At 41.4% G+C, this 22,275-nt stretch overlaps 1 protein-coding gene across 10 annotated transcripts in view; it reads left to right on the top strand.

Annotated features, from left to right (window-relative positions):
- QTRT2 (queuine tRNA-ribosyltransferase accessory subunit 2) overlaps positions 1 to 11,518 on the top strand; it is a 39,970-nt gene extending 28,452 nt beyond the window's left edge. For all 10 annotated transcript variants that reach the window (XM_053312808.1, XM_053312813.1, XM_053312815.1 and 7 more), the window contains 3 exons: positions 4,011 to 4,162; positions 7,011 to 7,128; positions 9,382 to 11,518. In XM_053312808.1, coding sequence (XP_053168783.1) covers positions 4,011 to 4,162; positions 7,011 to 7,128; positions 9,382 to 9,613 — 502 coding nt within the window. In that variant the 3' untranslated portion in view covers positions 9,614 to 11,518. The remainder of the gene's footprint in view (positions 1 to 4,010; positions 4,163 to 7,010; positions 7,129 to 9,381) is intronic.
- The last annotated feature ends 10,757 nt before the right edge of the window (positions 11,519 to 22,275 follow it).

Below are 22,275 nucleotides of genomic sequence, written 5' to 3'. Positions count from 1 at the left end.
CATTGCGGAGCAGCACAAAGTGCTTGAGTGCACGTAATGTAATAGATCAAAGAGGGACAAATGTCTTGGGAATGCTGAACGGCAGACAGCTACATCTCCCCCTCTTGCCTCTCAACTGAGGGCAGCAGAAGAAAGAGAAACAGACGTTAAGGTGAAGGCTCCCTGCTGCAGTCCCTTTCCTCTGCCTTAGCCTTGCAGCAGCTGCCTATTGGCCCTTCTCCTTTAGTAGTCTTGTTTTCCTCACTGCTCAAAATCTGAATGCAGTTGGAGAGCAAGGAGCCACAACAAGCCCGATGAGAGGCAGGAGTTGGCTACTGGATTCCATTCCTTTCGGTGGGGGGGGAGTACAATCAATTAATCTTGTCTGGTGTGTGTGTGTGTATGATTGTTCGCATGACCCTGTAACCGTTGGGGAAGAGGGCTGGGGAGGGGAAGGCAGGTTTGCAGCTACCTTCCCTCCAGACGATCCTGTCCTTTCCTATGGCCGCACTGTCCACACACCCACATGAGCTGTGCTGTTGGGAGCAGCGCAGTCATTTGGAGGCCATGGAAACAAAGCCTGGCCTCCAGAAATCCCACAATGCACTACGTGAGGAGGCAGTGCATTGGGGGATTTCCCCACTGCCGGACACTCTAGCCTCCTGGCTCTGAGGCTGCTCAGGCTTCAGGCAGCCCAAGCAGTCACATGACTGCAAACTGGGATAGAAGGGCACATTCACACCCTTCTTTCTCAGTAGCCTGGGTAAAAAAACCCAACTACCCAGTGAGGCAACACCGGGATCATGCTCGATCCCAGTGCAGCACATGAGTAGCCCTACCTGGTAGTACGTACTGTGTGTGTGTGTGTGTGTGTGTGTGTGTGTGTGTGTGTGTGTGAGAGAGAGAGAGAGAGAGAGAGAGAGAGAGAGAGAGAGAGAGAGAGAGAGTGAGTGTGTCCCTTTCTACATGCTTGAAAGTGTCTGTATATATGTGGATGCGATCATGGGGAACCTTTTTTTAAAAAAGACTTATTTCTCCCCTGTCCTTGAAATGCTTGCTCCCCACTTTTATTCTCACAATAATCCTGCGAGGCAGGTTATGATGACAGAGTGCCTGCCCTAAGGTCACCCAGGGAACTTCATGTCTGAGTTAGGAAGGATTTAAACCAAGACCTCTCAAATCCTTGTCCAACATTCTCACCACTGCACCACATTGCCTCTTAGTTGTTCAGTTGTGTGGGATATTGACTGCAGGAGAAAAAGGTGATTACAATCCTTATTTTAGCTATGAAAGAAATTAGTGGGGTGGCTAAATATTGTTAAGATTGGCTGGCATAAACTAAAAACTGATAATAGCATTGATTCATCCTAGTGGGCCCTGCAAACTCTTGGTGCTCCGGAGACAGCCCTGCCATTCCTTTACAGTTCTTCAACAGCAAAGACTAGGGTGGTGAGAGGCCTATATCCATTTCTTCTCCCAGGGTCCACTCCAACCTTGCTACACTCCTGATAAAGCTGATATCTACCTGAAGGGCTTTGGGTGGGGCAGGGATGTCAGGAGCGTCACATGCCTTCACCTACTCTGCCCAGTTTCTAGGCTGGGTTTGATCTGTAGGCAGAACGAGAGAGAGAAATGTTCATCCCTTTAAGAAAGCCTCTGATGCAGGCTTCAGTGACAGGAACTTATATGACTGGGATTGGGCATTTGGGGATGGCCCAGACACAAACAGGAAAGCCCAGTGCTGATATGACGTGATCCTCTAGGCATGAGAAGGAGAAAATATTTCCTTTCTTCTTGCCCATATCCAGCTTCCTAAGTTGTGTTGGCACATTACACCCCACCCACCCCCCACACGCACACACACAGCTGTTTGCGTACTACATCTGCCTCTTCTGTGCAAGTCAGCCTCTTCCTGTCACACTTGACCTGGAATAGTGATAGCTGGTGGGAACAACAGTGATGGAGGAGAAAAATATGCCTGTCAAATCTTGACAGCCATCAACTTGCTTTCTGTACAGAGTAGCCTTGATTGCTGCTTGGAAGACTTGCAGTTAAAGGGCTACAGTTGTTAATTGCTCATATAATTGCTTTGTGAACTGGGTAGTTGTTTCCTATTCTGGAAGCATAACAATGCAGTTCATTCTCTAAGTTTTCTAGAGCAGAGTTTAACAACAATCAGAAAAGTCATTGCTAAAATGACAATTTGTGACTACAGCACTGTGCATTCTCCAGTCATCTGCTAAATTTATTGACCTAAATTAGTTTATACAATTGTCAGCACAGCCATTATTCCTGCGGGAGAGCAAAACTGCTGTTTCTTCACCTCCCCAATCTTTGACAAAGCTGCCAGCTGAATTTGGAGTCTAGCATTGCTATCGCTAATAATAGCATATGAAGCACTGGGTAAATCCAGCTGCATTTTCAAGTCTCAGGGGGATATTTTAGTGCTGGCTTTTGGGGAAATGCATTTAAAAACAATTACTTTGGGTGCAATGAGCTCATGTGATCTGATGAAGAAGAAATATGCAAGAAGCAAACAATACCGTTTTATCTTGATAACTATTTATTCAGAAAGGACTCCAAAGCAGATGTGCTGCTCATGCACCTCCATTCTGAGAAGTATAATTGTCACCCAGTCACAGAGCAGTAGTTGTGCCTATCTTGTTAAGTAGCAGGAAAGTTTAGCATAGGGCAATGGAATGAAACTTAAACTTGATACCCTACCAAAGGTTCCAGCCCTGCTGAAAATCCTTTAACTGAGTTAAGATATAGGTAAGTAAAAGTTACTGATACTTCAGGCTTTCACATTTTGCGTTGACACTGTTCACTCCATCTTAGAACTTATTTAAAATGAGAAAGCCAAAATAAGACATTCTAGCCAGCAGCTCAAGTTTAAGCTGGCATGTGGGCTCCAATAAATGAGAATTGAAAAGCACTTTGTACACTAAAAGATTATATTGATGATGAGGATGAGTAGTAGTAATTTGCCCTGTGAAGCAGATTGGTAAATTTCAAATGTTGATCATTGCCCAAATAGAAAGTAGATCTGGGTTGCTGGGATGAAAGGGAATTTGAAATGTGCTACAGCATATTGAATGAGTTGCAAATAGAAGACCTAGCATATGTTATACCCCCTTCCATTTCTAAGAAAAGGATGCATTTAAAATCCCAATAATTACATAGGAACATAGGAAGCTGTCATATACTGAGTCAGACCATTGGTCTATCTAGCTCAATATTGTCTTCACAGGCTGGCAGCGGCTTCTCCAAGGTTGCAGGCAGGAATCTCTCTCAGCCCTATCTTGGAGATGCCAGAGAGGGAACTTGGAATCTTCTGCTCTTCCCAGAGTGGCACCATCCCCTGAAGGGAATAAATAGAAGTGTGAGAAGTGCTCACACTTGTAGTCTCCCTTTCATATGCAACCAGGGTGGACCGTGCTTAGCTAAGGGGACAAGTCATGCTTCTTACCACAGCATTCAGTTGGTTAAACCAGTGTATGGCTAGGCACTTATGGTGGCTAGGCACTCTTCAAGATGCTGCTGCTAATTGATAAAGTTTTATACAATGTTAAGTCCTGCATGTTTCAAAGAGTACATCTCCCTGTATGCTTCCTTTTAACCATTAAGATATGATAGGAGGTCCAGATCCCTTTACATCTACTGCTGGATGTGAGACCAAGGTCTTCTTAGAAGAGGCCATGGACATTAGGGAATAAAGTCCTTGATTCAGTCCATTGATGCCAAGCCTGCACATGTTAAGGCACATAATAAGACTGTCACTTCTGTCAGGCTTTGAAGGATGCGTTGTAGTCAATATACTGCTTTGCTTGCTGCTTATTCTTTGTAATTGGCTGTAAATATGACTTTATTTTTGGGTATAATTGAACATTGTGTTCTTTAAATTGTAAATCCTGTGAAATTTTAAGATAAAGCAGGAAGTTAGCATATCTATCTGTATTGATAGAAACTTTATAGATTGCAATAAATTTGATCACCTGACTGAAATGCCTTTTGTCTTTGTATGTCTGCAGACTCATCCACGGTATTGGCAGGCCCGATTTAGTGCTGGAGTGCATTGAAAGAGGGGTGGATATTTTTGACAGTTGTTTCCCTTACCAAGTGACAGAGAGAGGCTGTGCCTTGTCTTTCAGCTACAATTATCATCCAGATCTGGAAACATCAGGTATTTTTCTTGTTCTTAGTCAGTTTGGTGCAGTCACTCCTATGGGATATGCACATGCACAGAGCTAGCTTAGGAAAATTCTAGAGCTTTAACCAGAAAACTCCTTCCATGAAAGGAGAGGCCTGAAAGGACTATGTATGTAATTGGTCTTTCAGTTTTTCATCCTGCCTTTTGGGAACATTTGTCCCCATTTCTTTTCTTTTCTTTTGTCAAGTGCTGTTTTTGTATGTAGCTTGACATTAAAGCAAATTTTATTGATTAAAAAAGGGCATTAGGATCCAAAGATTTCATTGTGACCTTTAGATAATTAGCATTTTACAGTGGGAAGTTAGTTCTTTTCTTTGTTCCCATCTGGTTAGTACTGAATAAATCAAGTCTTGAGCAGCACTTTTTCTTTTTGGCTTCACCTTGCTGATGGCCTCCTTGAAAGGCTGCAAGCATTAATGCAAGTTAGTCATACGTTTGTGACTTTTCACTGCAAAAATGAAGTTCCTCAGGCAGACAAAGAAGCTTAAGGACTGTACTTCCTGCTCATCAAAAGATTTTCAAGAAGGTTGGTGTACTGTCATTCACATACAGGGCAAGTGCAAAGATCAAGGCAACAGAAAAACTGCTGATGGCTTCCTTAATGGCTGGGTCTTGGTGTTTTTCATGCCTCACTAATTCAATCCAGACAACTATATCTTTTATCACATTTTCAGAAGCCTCACTTACAGAATGACAAGTTATATAGATTTTAAGGTGTAAAGGAGGGAGACTGTGCTCCTTTGTCCTTTCATTTGACAAGCTGTAGAGTCCCTCCATCCTTCACAGTAATTTGTGCCAGAAATAGAAAACAGCTGTTTAGAAAGCCACCCAGTCTTGTTTCAGGATTTCCAGAGAATGGAGGATGCTTCACATGTATTTTAGTCAACGAGTTAAAATCCTTTAATCATTTGGATTCAGTTCTGATTCAGATTCATGAGTTTACTATCTGTTTTTAGCTCTCTGGTTCAGACATGTACTTTAAAAAGTGAGTTGATAGCTGGTTCTGATACTTTCATATAGTTTTGAAATGATTTGATATGTTCCATGTGGAATAATACTAAACTCTTTTGCTTGAGTGTAACTCTGTAAAATGAATATAGTGATAGGAACACAGGAAGCTGCCTTACACTGAGTCAAACCATTGGTCCATCTATCTCATTATTGACTCTGCACAAACGGGCAGCAGCTTTCCCAAGGTTACAGGAAGGAGTCTCTCTCAGCCCTATTTTGCCTTGTAATCCCCCACCCCTGAGTTACAGTACTACCTGCATATACTTCATAACCTTGTGGGTTTCCAAATCCTTGTGTGTAAATCTTTGTAGATATATCATGTACAAACAACCACTTTGTATATAATTGTGCTTTGGCAACGTACTGTATGCTTTGGTAGTTTGTTGGTTCAATAAAAAAATCTTGTCCTATAAAAAAAAATCTTGTCCTATTTTGGAGATACCAGGGAGGGAATCTTGGACCTTCTGCATGCAAACATGCAGATTCTCTTCCCAGAGTGGCCCCATCTCCTAAGGGGAATATCTTACAGTGCTCCCATGTAGTCTCCCAGGGGACAATTCATGCTTGCTACAAGGCCAGCTCTCTTCCCATCCTCCTTGTTGGGTTCACCTTGCAGATGGCCTTCTTGAAATGCATTAATATAATTTAGTCATCCAAGTGATAACTAACTTGAGAAAAATATTTATTTTTAAACTGTTTATATTTGCAAAAAACTTTTAAAAATTCAAACAGAATACATACAACAGATTTAAAAACCAAGAAAATAAAGCAATCATGCAGTTGAAAACTAAATTCCTGGTTACTGAATCATTTATTTTGAAGCGCTTACTAAGTTGTGTTTAGAGGTCTGGTTCTAGTTCAGAGTCAGTCATAGGGGGTTGGAACCATAGGTTCAGCTCCAATTCACTGAAAAAAAATATTCTGAACCTCTTTTTGGGTTCGGGTTCAATTTGCTTCAACTCTCTGATTTTATTTCTTCCCCTCCAATAATTTTGTGAATGTTTCAGCCAACTGAAATTTTACAACTAAAATGTAGGTTTCTCTTCTCCTATAAAAGCACTGCTACTTTGACAGCATACATTTTCTGATTTAAATCCCTTCAGTAGACTGACACCGTCAGCTCAGATATGGAATGCAGTTTAGATACATGTTACTTGTAAACTCCATCAAAATAAAATAAGCTAATGAATTAACAGCACAGTGACTTAATATAGTTTAGGCAGGAAGGAACGTGATAGCAGTTATTGAAAAAAAAAAAAAAGGCAACAGGACAACAAAAAAGTGCAACCATTTGCGCTTGAAGGGCTCTTCGAATGAGTTTTGCCACCATTCTGCCTTAAGTGGCACAGTGGGAAAATGCTTGACTAACAAGCAGAAGGTTGCCGGTTCAAATCCCCAGTGGTATGTTAACACCTATATCGGGCAGCAGCGATATAAGAAGATACTGAAAGGCATCATCTCATACTGCGCAGGAGGAGGCAATGGTAAACCCCTCCTGTATTCTACCAAAAGAAAACCAGAGGGCTCTGTGGGTGCCAGGAGTTGAAATCGACTTGACGGCACGCTTTATCTTTACCATTCTGCCTATGTCATCACCTCAAGCTTTGTTGGTGCATTACTCATTAAGACCTTTTTTTGCTCATCAGGCCTCATTTTTCACTTGTCACAGACAAGTAGACTAGTGGGTTTCCTGCGCATAGGTTTTTATGAGTAGCAGTAATTGCTGCTCATAAAGTGTTTTATATCTTGTCCACGGTCCATTCTTGTTTTTATTTCACCTTGTTAATGAAATACTCTTGCCTAATTACAGTAATAAAAGAAAATGGGAAACCAGATGCAGAAAAGAAAGAGGCTGAGAAAATAAAAAGTGAAACATCTAATGGAGCTCAAGAAATGACTTCATTTGAAATATATTTGAAAGAGAAAAGGTATGCTGGTTGGGAGTTGGCTTTGAAATGTGAGATTCTGTTATGTACTACTTCAAGTTATTTTACTAGCTGCTTTAGACAGATAGTCCCTTCTGATGTAATGCTAAATCATGGTGTTAAGTGCTTATGAAAGTGAGCCTCAGTGAGCTTTGGGCTCTCACACTCCATCCTCATTTCTCTCTCACACAAAATGAGATTTAAAGTTTCTGCTTTCACTTTAGAACAAGCCCTGTTCCACGTTATGTATGAACTTGGGGAACTATAATTATGTTCTAGCTATAGTTAGTTAAAATGAACTAGGATCAACTCAGGGGTGGGAATTGTGCAATCCCACAGCTGGCTAAGGCTTGTTCTTGCAGTGTTGATTGAACTATGGTTTAGCGTTACATTGGAACTCGGCCATACTTCTAAGTCCATTTTCTTCAGCATAAGTATCTAGAGGAAAACCATGGTTGCCACATATCGTAGAGGTGACCAGAAGTTAGAAGATATCAGAATACCTTTAAAATGTACTTTTACTAATGGTCTTTGGTATTTGAATAATCTTGTGGTTTCAGAGTTCCTGTTGGACAAATATCCCATCTCTTTTTACAGATATGTTTCTGAAATGGGTTTGTTGTTGTCCAGAACTGTATGTCCTGGCCAAGTTTGGTGTGGGGAAAATATTTAATTTTTAAAAGGCTGGCAATGAGCAGTTATGAGTGCCTTTGCTTTGGGATGCAATTCTTAGGACAGACCAGTGGGGTGAGGTGGTATTTTGTGATAATCATGAGATCTTAAAGGGACCTGAACAACCATCCACAAGGCAAGTTCTTGGATTTCTATGTCTTTGCACAATTGATCTCCAGAATGTCTCTTAGCACCATGTTGCTTCTGTAGCTGTCTACCTTTTTCTTGTGGTGTGTGTCTTCTGCTCTGTTCTAGAATAACTTCTAACAGCAGCTCACAACAAATTAGAGCTCAGTTTCATCTGAATACAGAAAACTATGGCTTGCACAAACTATAGTTTATCAGACCATTATCTGATTCTGATTTTTCTGTGGAACCTTTAGACAAACCCTCTAGCAAAGTCCCCATACTTTGCTGTAACTGAGCCTAAGTATGTGTAAACAAAATAATCACACGTTCTTCCCCAGTTTATTCTTGCCTCCTCTTCCCCTGATGTTACCCTTGTGTTAATTTTTATATTGTGAACCCTTTGGTGCAGGAACCTATCTTCTCTTTCTTTGAGAAACTGTAGACACATGGATGCTGCTTATTGATTATTTGATTCAAATTAACATAATTTGTTCTGTTAATAATTTGCAAATAAATTGTGCAGCTATGGCTTGCACAAACCAGAGTTTGCCATATTCAAGAACAATGGCAAACTATTGTTTTTTGCAAACCATAATCAGAATTTTCTCTACTCCTCATGCTGCCAATATGTTTCCGAACGAAAATCAAAGTGCTGGTTATTACTTATAAAGCCTTTAATGGCTTGGGTCCATGGTACTTAAGAGAGCACCTTCTCTGTTACGAACCCTGTTGCCTATTAAGATCATCTGGAGAGGTCCGGTTATGGCTGCCGCCAACTTGTTTGGTGGCGACTCAGGACCGGACCTTTTCTGAGGCTGCCCCAGGGCTTTGGAATGTGCTCCCTGCTGAAATAAGAGCACTTCCTTCTCTATTTGCTTTTAGGAGGACCCTGGAGTCATACCTGTTTTCCCAGGCTTTTAACTGACATCTAAATTTTAATGAGTTTTTATTTATTGAGATTTTGTCTGTTTTATGAATTTTAACTGTTTTATATTGTTTTATGTTTTAATTTGTATACTACCTGGAGATTTCTATATCAGGCGGTATAGAAATACAATAAATAAATGATTAAATGAATAAAAACATGAAAGCAGAAGCATGTAAGCCTAACTGTACTCATAACATGTCTGAATTGAACTGAATAGGCTTCTAACTGGCATTAGAACAATGGTTTATTACACTCAGCTAATGAACCCGTCTTTAGTTTCAGTACAGTGTGTCAGTGTGAGTAATGACGCTGGCTGACATGAGGAAAGTTATTCAAAGTAGTTCCACTGAAATTAAAAGGACAAGTCAGGCATTGTCTAACTTGTCCTTTTAATTTCAATGGGTTTACTTTGAGTAATTTTCCTTGTGTCAGCCACTGTGTATACCAATTAGGATGATTTATAGATTTGGGAGGATTGCTTTATATTTTTAGCTTTATTGTGTGCCCTCCTTTCTTCTCCCTCTTAGATTTCAAGATGATTTTGGACCTTTAGTTAATGGATGTTCATGCTACTGCTGTCAGAATCACAGTCGTGCCTACATTCACCACCTCCTCGTGACCAATGAGCTGCTGGCTGGAGTCCTGCTTATGATGCATAACTTTCAGCATTATTTCAGCTTCTTCTGTGCTATTCGAGATGCTTTGAAAGAAGACAGGCTGACTCAGCTGAGGGAGAGCATCGTCCAGCAGGTCCTCTGAGACCAAAATGTATTACAAGTATAGATCCACAAAGAATCCACATTTTGCCTACTGTTGGTGTCATGTCATCTGAAGCACAAGCCCTTCTGGTCCCTGCAAGCTTAGGAGTGACAAAAGGAGTATTTTCCCCACTCAATTAAACAGAATTATAAAAGATAAGAACTAAGGACATTTTAGAGATATCCAGCAATAGACATCCATCTTTATCTTCATGAATTGCATCAAAAATCTTCAGGAACCCTCACAGTATTAGAATAAGAAGGGGGGATATATACACTGCCATGTGAATAATGGGGGAAAGTTGGTGTCCATTTGGGGCTCTGACTTCAGCCTTATTACGGCTAGTATCATTTATGTTAGGATTTTATTTTTTAAAAGACTCTGGGTGCAGAATATAGGAAGAGAGAATATTCTTTGTAACAAGCGCTACCTTATCTGGACCTTCTACCCATTGCAGTCATAGCTGCTGTTTTGCAAATGGGACCAATCCTCACAGCACTCCATACACTGGGCAGCTTGAGAACCCTGATTCTGCATTGTGTTACTATAGAGCAGGGCTGGTCTACTTTGGCCCTCCTGCAGATGTTGGCCTTGAGCTCACATAATCCCTGGCTATTGGCCACTGTGGCTGGGGATTATGGAAGTTGTAGTCCAAAAACAGCTAGGGGCCCTACGTTGAGCAGGCCTGCTGTAGAGCATCAGTTACTTGCCTGGTCTCAGTCCATGATTTTGATAACGTGCCCCCAACTATAGCTGTTTTTCTTTAGGTTTCTTTAGATTTGTTGTACAGTTTTCCTCTTGTATGATACATTTCACTCCTTTATAGGTGTGCAGATGGTGAGAAGTATGAATTGGGTAGATATGGTTGCCCAAATGTGTCGTAGGGCTGTGACAATACTGGAGAACAAAGGAGAAAACCTGTTTTAACCTTCTGAATCTTATTCAGCTGAATCATGTTCTTTTAACATGTCTTTTTATACAGATAGAATCTTTTAAACGGTTTTTAAAATAGTACTTGTGCGTGTGTGTGTGTATATATATATAGAGAGAGAGAGAGAGAGAGATTGAGAGAGAGAGAGAGCTTCCTGGAAACTGCATTGCATAATAGAACATGAGCACTGAAATGCATGGGCTCTGATCCAAAGATCCTTGCACATAGTGGTATGCTATGTTCCTGCTGTGCATAAAGATCTACATGTGTGCACTCACCAAACAGATGGTTTGTGAAATCAGCTTTGCAAAAGCCAATTGCTTGTTTGAAGATATAGGGTACTTTATCCCTGACAAAGAGATGGTTGGTCCTGTCAGAGTTTACTGTGGTAACCAGTGGCTAAGGCATGCAGCATAGATCAGATACAACACGGATCACTCCTCTCACCACCCTGGGCTGGATGCAGCAGCTTTTTACCATACATGATGTGTCCAAGAAAGTACTGAACTGGAAGGTGGGGAAGATGCTAATTGCCACTAATCTTGCCACTAACTGTGGCTTTAAAAGTGTGCTGACAAATACAAACCTTGTTTTAGTTTTATTTAATCAGATTCTTGGTTTTAGAGACCTGGTCAGGATAGAATCTATTCCTGAATATTCCTTCCCCAAATTCTTAAAGATATGGATTTACCACTATCTCATGTTTCATAAGTTGTCTTTCTTTCTCTGTAAGAATTATTAGTTTCTCCCTCTCTCAAAATGGAGTATCTTTTCTGGTGAAGCATGAATCAGCTGTTCATCAAAATAAGCCACATAAATTTAGGAAATTTACTAGATGGACTAATGATTTTTAGACAGCTTCATATGTGCATAAATGTTTATTGAGGGGGATCCCTCAGTGCCTGCATAGAACAATTGTACCCTCGCTCCTCCACAAAGGCTATTTGATACCAAATAAATTGCTTCAAAACTAAGTATGATTCAGGATTTCAGAACTGTAGTAATGTGTACTAAACATCAGTATTTGGGCAATATGGCCCTAGCTGAGAGAAGAAAACACTTTTGTCATTGTCCTGCTGTCTCATTCATCATTTCTGATTAATTCAGTACATGCATCAGATTTTTATTGGCTTAGAAGTTCTCCTTAAGAAAGTGATTAGACTTACTGTGTTATTAAACAAATGGGTATTTCAGATGAAAGATACTGAGACTATCAGTGATCAGAGTAATGACTTGCAAATATTTTCCTCCTTGCTTAAAGTAAAGGTAAAGTGTGCTGTCGAGTCAATGTCGACTCCTGGCGCAACCACAAAGCCCTGTAGTTGTCTTTGGTAGAATACAGGAGGGGTTTATCATTGTCATCTCCTGCACAGTATGAGAGGATGCCTTTCAGTATCTTCCTATATTGCTGCTGCCCGATATAGGTGTTTCCCATAATCTGGGAAACATACCAGTGAAGATTCAAACCGGCAACTTCTGGCTTGATAGTCAAGTCATTTCCCCGTTGCACCATGAGGTGGCTCCTCCTTGCTTAGGATATGTTATTATATGATATATTGATATCCTTTTAAAATATGCTGTTTCCATATAGTGCATACTTGATAGCACTTTAACAAAATTACAGGTGTAAATTTCTGGTGCATCTCTATGCAGCTGTGCTATAAGGATTGCCAACCTTTCAACTGTCATTTGTATCTCTGTCTTTAAATAGTAAGTGAAATTGTGAAGATCTTCACCTGCTGAATTTCATCCTCCCTGGCTGAAGCTACTCAGCCTTGAATATGTGTGGATAAATAACTGCTGGCTTTGTGTTCCAAAAAAAGTAACTCCTCCTAAGTTCTGAATTTCACAAAGGTTTACCCTTTGAATGAATTTCCTGTGATGTTTAACCAAATTTCTTCTAGCTATACTCCCATCTTTCCACAGCACCTTCATTACTAGACTGACATTGGGCATAGGAATAGATCCAGGAGCAATACAAGACTACAAACAAATGAGCAAGGGAAATTGGCTCTCTTTAATTATAGTGATCCTTGTTACCTCTCGGGTTGCTAGACCTCATTATTTTGAATTGGGTTCCATTGCCTAAACTGAATTGAATGTATTTATTTCGTGCAAGGCAAGTTGCAATTCTAGGATAAAAAACAACAACCACCCTGCTGTATATTGCCTAGTGCATATATCTGTATAGGCAGTGTAATCAATATTCTGTACATTGCCTAGTTCAATAAAGATAGTAATTAAATGTTAAATAGCAATAGATAACAAGGAGAGAATAGGATATCATCAGTATACTGAAGGCGCCATACTTGAGCTCCTCCACATTTATTTCCCTACTTCTTAAATTAACTGACCAAATGACTAATTAAAACTTGATATGCTGAGATTTTCAAAAGTGTCTTAGGGACATGTATGCTGAATTCCTGTTAACTTGCAACTCAATTGTTTAGTGCGTTGGCAGATTTGAAAAACTAGCCCTTCAGTATTTACTGAAAGGGACTACACCGAACATCATTCTACATTGTATTCTACATTACAATCTACAAGAACGTATAAAAAGTTAAAATTAGACTGGAAACTATCTTGTTTATTTTAATATTGTGCTCCCCAATGCATCATGTTATATGAGAGGGGGAAATTGTATGTTTAAGACTTAACTTTTCATCTTGCCCCTAAAATTTCCTTTCCTCTCCTCAACTATTCTTTGCATCTGTCAATATAACATCACCATCCATCCTGTTGCCTAGACCTGAAGCCTTAGCTTTATTTTTTCCCCTTTACTATATTCACCAAGTTATGTTGCTTCTCCATGAACTCTGAAAAAACCTGTCCCACTAAAATTCTCCATGTTCTAGTAATCAATCATTTTAAATACTGCAATCATAATGCTAAGAATTAAAATGAAAGCAATTTAGGTACAAATTTCAAATAAATGAACAGGATTCTAGGTAATTATAACTCAGTATTTATAGAGAATTAGAGGGCCACAGGACATAAGGGAAGCCAGGAACAATGCCCCAGGTGCACAGAGGAAAAAGGGTGGAAACAGATCTATCCTAATGGACCTGTAAAAGGTCCAAGCAAATTTAAAGCCATTGCCATCCAATAAGAAGTTGGGTCATATGTTTTTGCTTTCTTTTATCTCTTCCTCTTTCAAAGTTAATCTTTTAGAAAGTTATATGTACAGAGACCAGACCAAGTGGCAAAATAATTGAAGCAAACACCCACTCAAGCCACTGCAGCAAATCTAGAGGACATGAAATCTTCTATTAGAAATAATCGGCTACACTCATTGCTTGCATGGACTCTGTAGAACTGCTGTCACCCATCCGTTGCTATGATGTGCAGGGTCATCTGAATCCACCTTCCTGTTATGTTCCAATTGCCTCTTGTTGATGAAGGCAGAAGCGTGTTGCTAAGGCGGCCATGGAGGTAGAGGCCAAGCCTGTTCTTCACTGATTAAAAACAGCTCCACTGTATAGTTCAATTAGTCTTGCTCATGGCTATGGGAGTAGGCTTATTAAAACTGGTAATGATTCCTGGGGCAGGGAGCCAGAAAGAGCAGCCCCACAGTACAAATTAGACAGCAACTTGGTTCTGTGTAAGTAATTATGTCAAGGTTTTTCCATAAATTCTCTAGTTGGTTGTGTGATATTTCCTTGGCCTCCCTTTGGGGAGAGGGGGAGGTAAATTAGGGGGCTACAAATGGTACAGCTTCTACACTGTCAGTTCCAGGTTTTTGATTCACCACCACCACTCCCTTTCTCACCCACAGTAGCAGTGCACTGCCCATTCACTCCCACCATTCTTAATTTGCTCTTTTGGTTGATCTCTTAAAAACCAGGAGAGCAGCAGGGAGCTGGGGTGGCCCTACCATGAGGCAAGCTGAGATGGTCACCTCAGGCAACAGATTATTGAGGTGCCAAGGAGGCAGCAAGATGCCTTCTTGTCCCCACTATAAAAGGGGGGAGGATGCACAATGCAGGGAGGGTGGCATTTGGTGCCTTGTGCCAGGTGTATAGAGCGCTTGAGCTACCACTGGCAGAGGCAGTGGTTTATAGGTTCTGTCAGGCCTAGGATTCAGTTTGGTGGACCCTTCAGAATAGATCCTGTGTAGCGGGCCTATCTACATGGTACAGTCTTTATGCCTGCATTCTTATACTCTGTTCTTCAGGATTAGTGACACATTGAGTGTAATTTCAGACCTGTGTTTTAGAATCCATATGCTTCAGGAGGGGACTACTGAGAGTAGCAAAGCGGGATATGTAACACTCTGCTTAAAATCAAATAAGCTTCTCCCCACCAGTGGTCCCTCTAATTTTTTTTTTCATCTCTGTGGAATGAGTTTTGTTCTGGGAGGCAGTATCAAGGCACTGTGTGCGCACCTGCATTCAGAGTGGGGCCTTCCTAATTCAACCTGAGTGGGATCTAAAATTAACTGAATGGACATCAGAAAACTTGTGAGCGCGTGCATGTGTGCACGCCTCAGAGGGAGTAATGCTCCCCACCCCCTACAGAGTTTCAAACATGTTTAGGAGGATAAGGTCAAACATTCCCGTGCAATCTGATTAACTGGTCAAATCCACCTATATCATCTTTCTCATATTCCAAGGAAAGGAGACAGTATGTTATATCTTTAGAGGGAATTGGTAATAACCAATATTGTAGACAGGTGTTCCTGATTGTCTCCTTATTTAGTCCAGAAAGGCAGTGAAACTAATAGATTAATGCACCATGTTTAATACGTTTCCCTGTAACGGATGACAATGGCAGAAATAATGTGATTCATCTCATTCTCAAAAGCAGTTACTTATAAACAACTTGGTACCAAGCTTACTTGCTAGTTCCAATAAGGTTCACATGTACTGAAGCATATGCTCGTATTAACACACACACAAATGGAATGCTTAACATGATTTATTTACCAGCCCTACAAACCTTAACAGCAGAACTGGAAATAAACTGAGTGAAAGAGGTTGTGGCGGATTATTTGTAAAAGCAAACAATTGTGAACCATTAGCATACTCTTCATTCCCTAAACAATAGTTGGATTGCACGTTCAGTACTTCTCTATGGTACTGAGACAGCAAGCTCAGCAGAAACTTATAGAGAACAGCTAATACTGCTAGGCGAGCTCCCAGTTTGCTTGATTGATGTACTTTCTCTGTAAGAATTCAGTGGGGGAAGTGTCTTCTTCCCTCTCCTGGCTCAGTTGTTGTTAGCACATTGATGGTGCCTTGTCTCTTTGGGATTGCAGTTCCCAGCGCCAGCCATGACAGACACCAAGAAATTCAATTCTGCCACACACCGCAAACATACAGGCTAAGAAACGTTTAGGTGGGGGAAAGAGCAGCCACATAAAACATTTGAAAGACAATCACTAGAGCTGATCTATATGGACAGAGAACTATATTCTTATCCCTTTTCTATGTAAACCACTTAAAGAACCTTTTTTTGTTTTGTTGAAAAGCCGTTAAAAGGTCTTGCTAACTGATCAGAGAGACACCTTTTAAAGTGGCAATTATCTTATATTTACCAGGGGGAGAGCAACTGTCCATATCCAACCCCAGCACAGCATCGCTCCAGTGGCTGCTGGTGGTGTCTACCTTGTTTTTTAAAAATATTTTATTTATTTATTTGATTATTTATTTATTTGATTTCTATATCACCCTTCCAAAAATTGTCTAGGAATGTCTAGGAATTGTCTAAGCAGGTGGACCCTGCTTAGCTAAGGGGACAAGTCATGCTTGCTACCATAAGACCAGCTCTCCTTCCTGGTCTTGTAGCCATATGGTGATGGATTTGGTTTATGTTAATGTACACTGATTTGGGATATTTTATGGTGAAGTAGGCACATGCCCCAGTCCCAATCAATTTGTTTGTTGGGGAGAGAGGCACTCTACACATGTTCAGAGGTCTGCTTTTCTGATCGTGGGCTATGTGATGAAAAACTCTCAAATTCTTAAAAACCTGGTGTAGTATGATGAATAAGAGCAAATGTGGATGGTTTTAAGCAAGCCATTTTCTCTGTGTCTCATATCCCTTGCCTGCCTTGTTTCTTGTGGACCCATCCTCCTGACTGTCATGCCTACATTACGTGTGGTGGGTGAGTCTCTAATCTGCTTTCCTGTGAAGTGAGTTGCAAGGAGTGGTTGGGGGGAACCTAGGTGGACAAGTAACTGCTTTGCTTTCTTTCATCAGCTGTAGCAGCAAACATTGGTTGAAATAAGTACTCCAATATTTTGGGCCTCAGACTCAATCTTTGCCTTGAATTCTGTTTCTGACCTTGAGTAAGTAACTTACTTTTCTGCAGATCGGTCATTTTCTTGCTTTCTAGCTGTGGCACAGTTTTAGTTGGTGTTGTGTAGTTCTTTGCTGGCCTGATATTAACCATGGATAGAATTGCGTGGTGGCTGGTAACGTGCTCATAAACTGTATTTCTGTGAGGAACAGTATTTTCTGTGGGTTCCACCTCCTGACCCACACTGCACCAATCTGGGGGTGGCTTTGCAGGGTGGGTAGACTTGTAGCACCCCTGCTGCTTGGAGACACTAGCCAAATTCATTTTTCAAGCCAGGTAAGAACTTAGGCGACATCACTAAACACTACAGCCATATTTTTGCCCCTACAATTAGTCTTGAAATAATTTGCATAGCCAAGGTTTGCATTGCTCATGTTTAACAATTACTGTGAAGATTGCTAAGTTTATTTATGTGAAATGCCTTGGATGTCAAAAAGTGTTGCATAAATGTTGATCTCCATGCATGGAGAATGTTGCCATCATGTTGCCCAAATCTGCCACTTCAGACTACAAATGGGGAAGCATTGAATGTTAGAATGCTTCTGCTGTGTGTGTGTTTAAAGCCAAATAAAAGTCCATATACATAAAATGCTACCATGCAAAAGAAAAAGAAAAAGCATATATTGTATTGTGCATCTCAATGTGTAGTTTAGCTCTAAGCTTTGTTTCTTGCAAATTCTATGCCCATTGGCTTCTGAGTAACCAGTTGTGACAGAAAATGTTTTGTAGAAATGAATTATACCTTGTCGATACACTGCTTGATAAGCAGTCAATATTGCTGGTATTGTGTATGTTTAGGATTTCACTGTCGGAGAAATGTTTTCTTGGTGTTTGAAATGCCAGAAGAAACTTGACCTAAGCAGCTGTAAAAGGTTGGCAAGCTGGCAGACTGGTTGTGATCAAGATAGGTATTGGATGGTCTTTTTTCGTTCCTGAAAGTAGTCACATCACAGCAGGATAGCCAGGGTATCTTGTTTTACAACCAAGATTTGTTTTTTAAAATACAAATTCTCTATAGAATACAATGCAATTATTCTATTTCAGCATACAAAAGATCAATTGCTCTCTGAACAAGTTGTTCTAGAAAGCCTAGAAAGCTCAGGGAGGCAGAGAGGTACATCGATGAGACCCTCAGGGATGTGATAGAGGCATCCCACTCCCAGGCTGACAGCCACTCTGCTGTCATGAAGGTCTCAGGGATGGAGGACATCAGTCTGAGAAAGAGGGAGATGCTCCCTTAGAAGGCTCCCCTTCTTTGGGTGATGTGCCTATGTCCTCTCACACAGAGGATACTCCTCCAGGGGTTGGGGGCCTCCTAGATTCATTTGTTAGGGGCACAGAGAGATGGGTTTGTGACCCTTGTGTAGGCCACACAGTGACTTGCCTGCCTGGTGCGGAGGTTGCAGCCATCATGCAGCATCTAGATAGGCTGTTAGGCAGTGCTAGGAAGGAATCAGCTTTCATGGTGCACATCAGCGTTTTGGAAAAGATAATTGGGAGGACCTAGAAGCCAAATTTAGCTTTCTAGGTAGCCTATTGCAGTCCAGGACCCCCAGGGCAGCGTTCTCTGAAGTACTGCCTGTTCCACACATAGGGCCAGCGAGACATGCAGAACTGAGGAGTCCCAATGTGTGGATGAGACAGTGGTGCCAGGAGGAGGGGCTTAGATTTTTTAGGCACTGGGATACATTTTGAGGCAAGGAAAGCCTGTACAAAAGGGTCAGAAACATGGAAACATGGTGGAACGGTGAGAACCAGTGGGACACTTATTCCTGGGTACAAACTCTACAGAAAGGATAAGGAGGGGCAGACAGGGGGAAGAGTAGCATTGTAAATTAAAGAAGGGATAGAATCCAACAAGCTAGAAAACCTAGGAGGACTGAAGTCTTCCACATAATCATTATGGGTGACAATACGAGCCCTGAAAGGAAATTTGTTACTAGGGATGTGCAATTGCCCTCTGGATGAAAATGCTGAGAGTGACCTGGAGATAGAGAAGCAAATCACAGAGGAGTCAAAGGGAGACAGAGCTCTAATAACAGGTGACTTCAATTACCCACACATTGACTGGGCAAATTCACATGTGGGTATTGACAGAGAGGCCAAATTTCTAGACATGCCAAATGACTGTTCCTTAGAACAGTTGATCGTGGAACCAACCAGAGAGAAGGTGATCTTGGACTTAATCTTGAGTGGTGCTCAGGACATGGTGCAAGATGTCAGAATTGCAGAACTATTGGGTAGCAGTGACCATAGTGTGATCCAATTCAGCATATACAGTATGCGAGTGGAAAATTGCCAAGGAAGTCCAACACCGATGTGTTGGACTTCAGAAGAGGAAACTTCTCAAAAATGAGGGGACTGGTAAGAAGGAAGTTGAAAGGGAAAGTCAGGAGGGTCAAATCATGCCAGAAAGCATGGAGCTTATTTAAAACCACAGTACTAGAAGCACAGTTGGAATGTATACAAAAAAGGAGGAAAGGTACACCAAGTCCAGGAGGACACCAGTGTGGCTAACATGTAGAGTCAGGAAAGCTATAAAAGGGAAGATGACTTCCTTCAGAAAATGGAAGTCCTGCTCAAATGAAGAGAACAGGAAGGGACATAAACTCTGGCAAAAGAAATGCAAGGAGACAACAAAGGATGTAAAGAGAGATTTTGAGGAGCACATAGCTAGAAGTGTCAAGAATAATAGCAAAAACTTCTTTACATGTATCAGCAGGGATATATATTAAAACCTGCCAAGGAGGAGGTTGGACCCTTAGATGATGAGAGTGTGAAAGGGATAATTGAGGATAATGAGATTGAAGAGAAGCTGAATTAGTTGTTTGCATCTGTCTTCATGGTGGAGGATACTGACCATATACCCTCTCTGGAACTAAGTTTCTCAGGCTTAAAGGCTGAAGAACTGGGACAATGTGAGGTGACGAGAGAGGATGTTCTAAACTGTCTTGAAAAACTAAAAATTAATAAATCATCAGGGCCAGATGGCATCCAAACAAGAGTTCTGAATGTGAAATTGCTGATCTTCTAGCAAAAATGTATAACTTGTCCCTACAATCAGGCTCTGTACTGGAGAAATTGAAAGTAGATAATGTAACTGTGGTTTTAAAAATGGGATTCAAGGTAGTGCTGTGCACAAACCGGTTTGGCGTTCTGTTCCTAGAATGCTGAACTGGTTTGGAAACCGGCGTTCAAACCATTCAAATACAAGGACAGGGGCTCCTTTAAGACGTGGGGAGGATTTCCTTACCTCCCCCACTGAACTTCCCCTTCCTGCTCTCTTTCAAAAACTGCTGGCATGGGGCGGCGGTATACCGTCTTGCCACCCTGGTCAGCATAATACCAGAAGTAGCCTGTGCATGTGTCGCGTGCACAGGCCACTTCGGCATTATGCTGACTAGGGTGGCAAGAGGGTATATGGCTACCCCACACCAGCAGTTTTTGAAAGAGCACCGGAGGGGGAAGCATGGCGGAGGAGGTAAGGACACCTTCCCCACACCTTAAAGGACCCTCCCCGCCTCCTGGATGTGCACAGAACCATTTTGGTGCACACCCCTAATCCAGCGAGGATTTTGGAAACTACAGGCCAGTTAGCTTAAGATATGTGCCAGGTGAATTGATGGAAAGCATACTTAAGGACAGAATTATTAAATATTTAGAAGAAAAGGCATTACTGAAGGAGAACCAGCATGGCTTCTACAAAAGTAAGTCTTGCCTCACTAACCTTTTGGACTTCTTTGAGAATGTCAACTGGCATATGGATAAAGGTGATCTGGTTGACATAATATACTTGGACTTCCAAAAAGCTTTCGACAAAGTTCCCTATGAAAGGCTCTTGCGTAAACTTAGCAGTCATGGGATAAGAAGACTGGTTCAATTGTGGACTGGTAACTGATTGAAGGACAGGAAACAGAGGGTAGGAATAAATGGACAGTGTTCACCCGGGAGGGAAGTAAGAAGTGGGGTCCTCCAGGGATCTGTACTGGGACCAGTGCTCTTTAACTTGTTCATAAATGATCAAGAACTTGGAGTAAGCAAGGAAGTTGCTAAACTATTTAGAGTAGGGACACTTATCTATTTAGAGTAGAGAAATCCAAAACAGATTGTGAGGAGCTCCAAAAGGATCTCTCCAAACTAGGTGAGTGGGCCTCAAAATGGCAAAAGCAAGTGTCAAGTGATGCATATTGGGGCAAAAAAACCAACAACAACCCAGCTTCACACATACACTGATGGGATCTGAGCTGTCATTGACTGATCAGAAGAGAGAGATCTTGGGGTCGTGGTGGACAGCTCATTGAACGTGTCAACTCAGTGTGCAGCAGCTGTGAAAATGGCCAATTCTATGCTAGGGATCTTTAGGAAGGAGATTGAAAATATAAGTGCTAATATTATAATGCCCTTATACTAATCTATGGTGCAACCCCATTTGGAGTACTGCATGTAGTTCTTGTCACCATATCTTACGAAGGACATTGCAGATCTGGAAAAGGCGCAGCAGAGGTGCAAGAACCATGATGATCAAGGGCCTGGAGCACCTTCCTTATGAGGCAAGGGTACAGCATATGGAACTTTTTAATTTGGAAAAGAGGTGACTATGGGGAGACATGATAGAGGTGTATAAAATTATGCATGGAGTAGGAATGTGGAAGTCCATCTCCAACACCCCTTCTCATCGCCTGTCACACTGGCTCATGACTCCCATCTTCTCAAGAAGCACCTGGAATCTGTCTCTGGGCAGTGGCTTAGTCAATCCATCTGCCACATCTCTTCTGTTGGGCAGTACTCCAACTGGACTGCCCCTTTTTCTTGCATGTCTCGGACATAATGATACTTCATGGGAATGTGCTTAGTTCGAGACTTCATCTTCCCCATCTGTTTGTCCATCTCCAAAAGGACCTTGGTCTGGAAGTCCAGAGGTAAGAGCACCTCTGCTCATAGTAGTGATAGCTGTAGAAGCAGTTATAAGTGAAGTCTAGAATGCCATAAATATTCATGTGATAGTGGTCATATGTTTTGCTATCCTAGGGCACTACACAGTTTAAACAGAATAACAGCAAAAATGTGTTTTTGCAAATACAAATGCCACATATTTTCAGCAAGCATATGAATAAGACTGTTAATAACAGCTGAAACAAGCTTCTCAAGAGAGCACCTGACATACAGAGTTAGGTTTGCTTCCCTGTGCTTAATCTTTGACAGTGCTTAGCTTGCAAAAACGGAGATATTGGAGCTTAAGCTTGCCTTGCAGCCCAAGCTTTTGATGGAATAGGCAGTTTCACTTGTAATATGGAATCCTGCCTGATCTCAGTGATAAGCTTGTGATTCAGATTCTAAAGCTTCATGTTGGAGATACCCAGTCAATATTAAGCATTGAGACTATTCTGCCTGACTAAAATGTGATGGTGGTTTTGCAGCGTAGGAACCAAT

The sequence above is a fragment of the Hemicordylus capensis genome, chromosome 3, assembly GCF_027244095.1.
Source record: "Hemicordylus capensis ecotype Gifberg chromosome 3, rHemCap1.1.pri, whole genome shotgun sequence".
NCBI lineage: Eukaryota > Metazoa > Chordata > Lepidosauria > Squamata > Cordylidae > Hemicordylus > Hemicordylus capensis.
The sequence above is the reverse complement of the archived record's forward strand: the minus strand, read 5'-3'. Positions and strand labels throughout refer to the sequence as shown.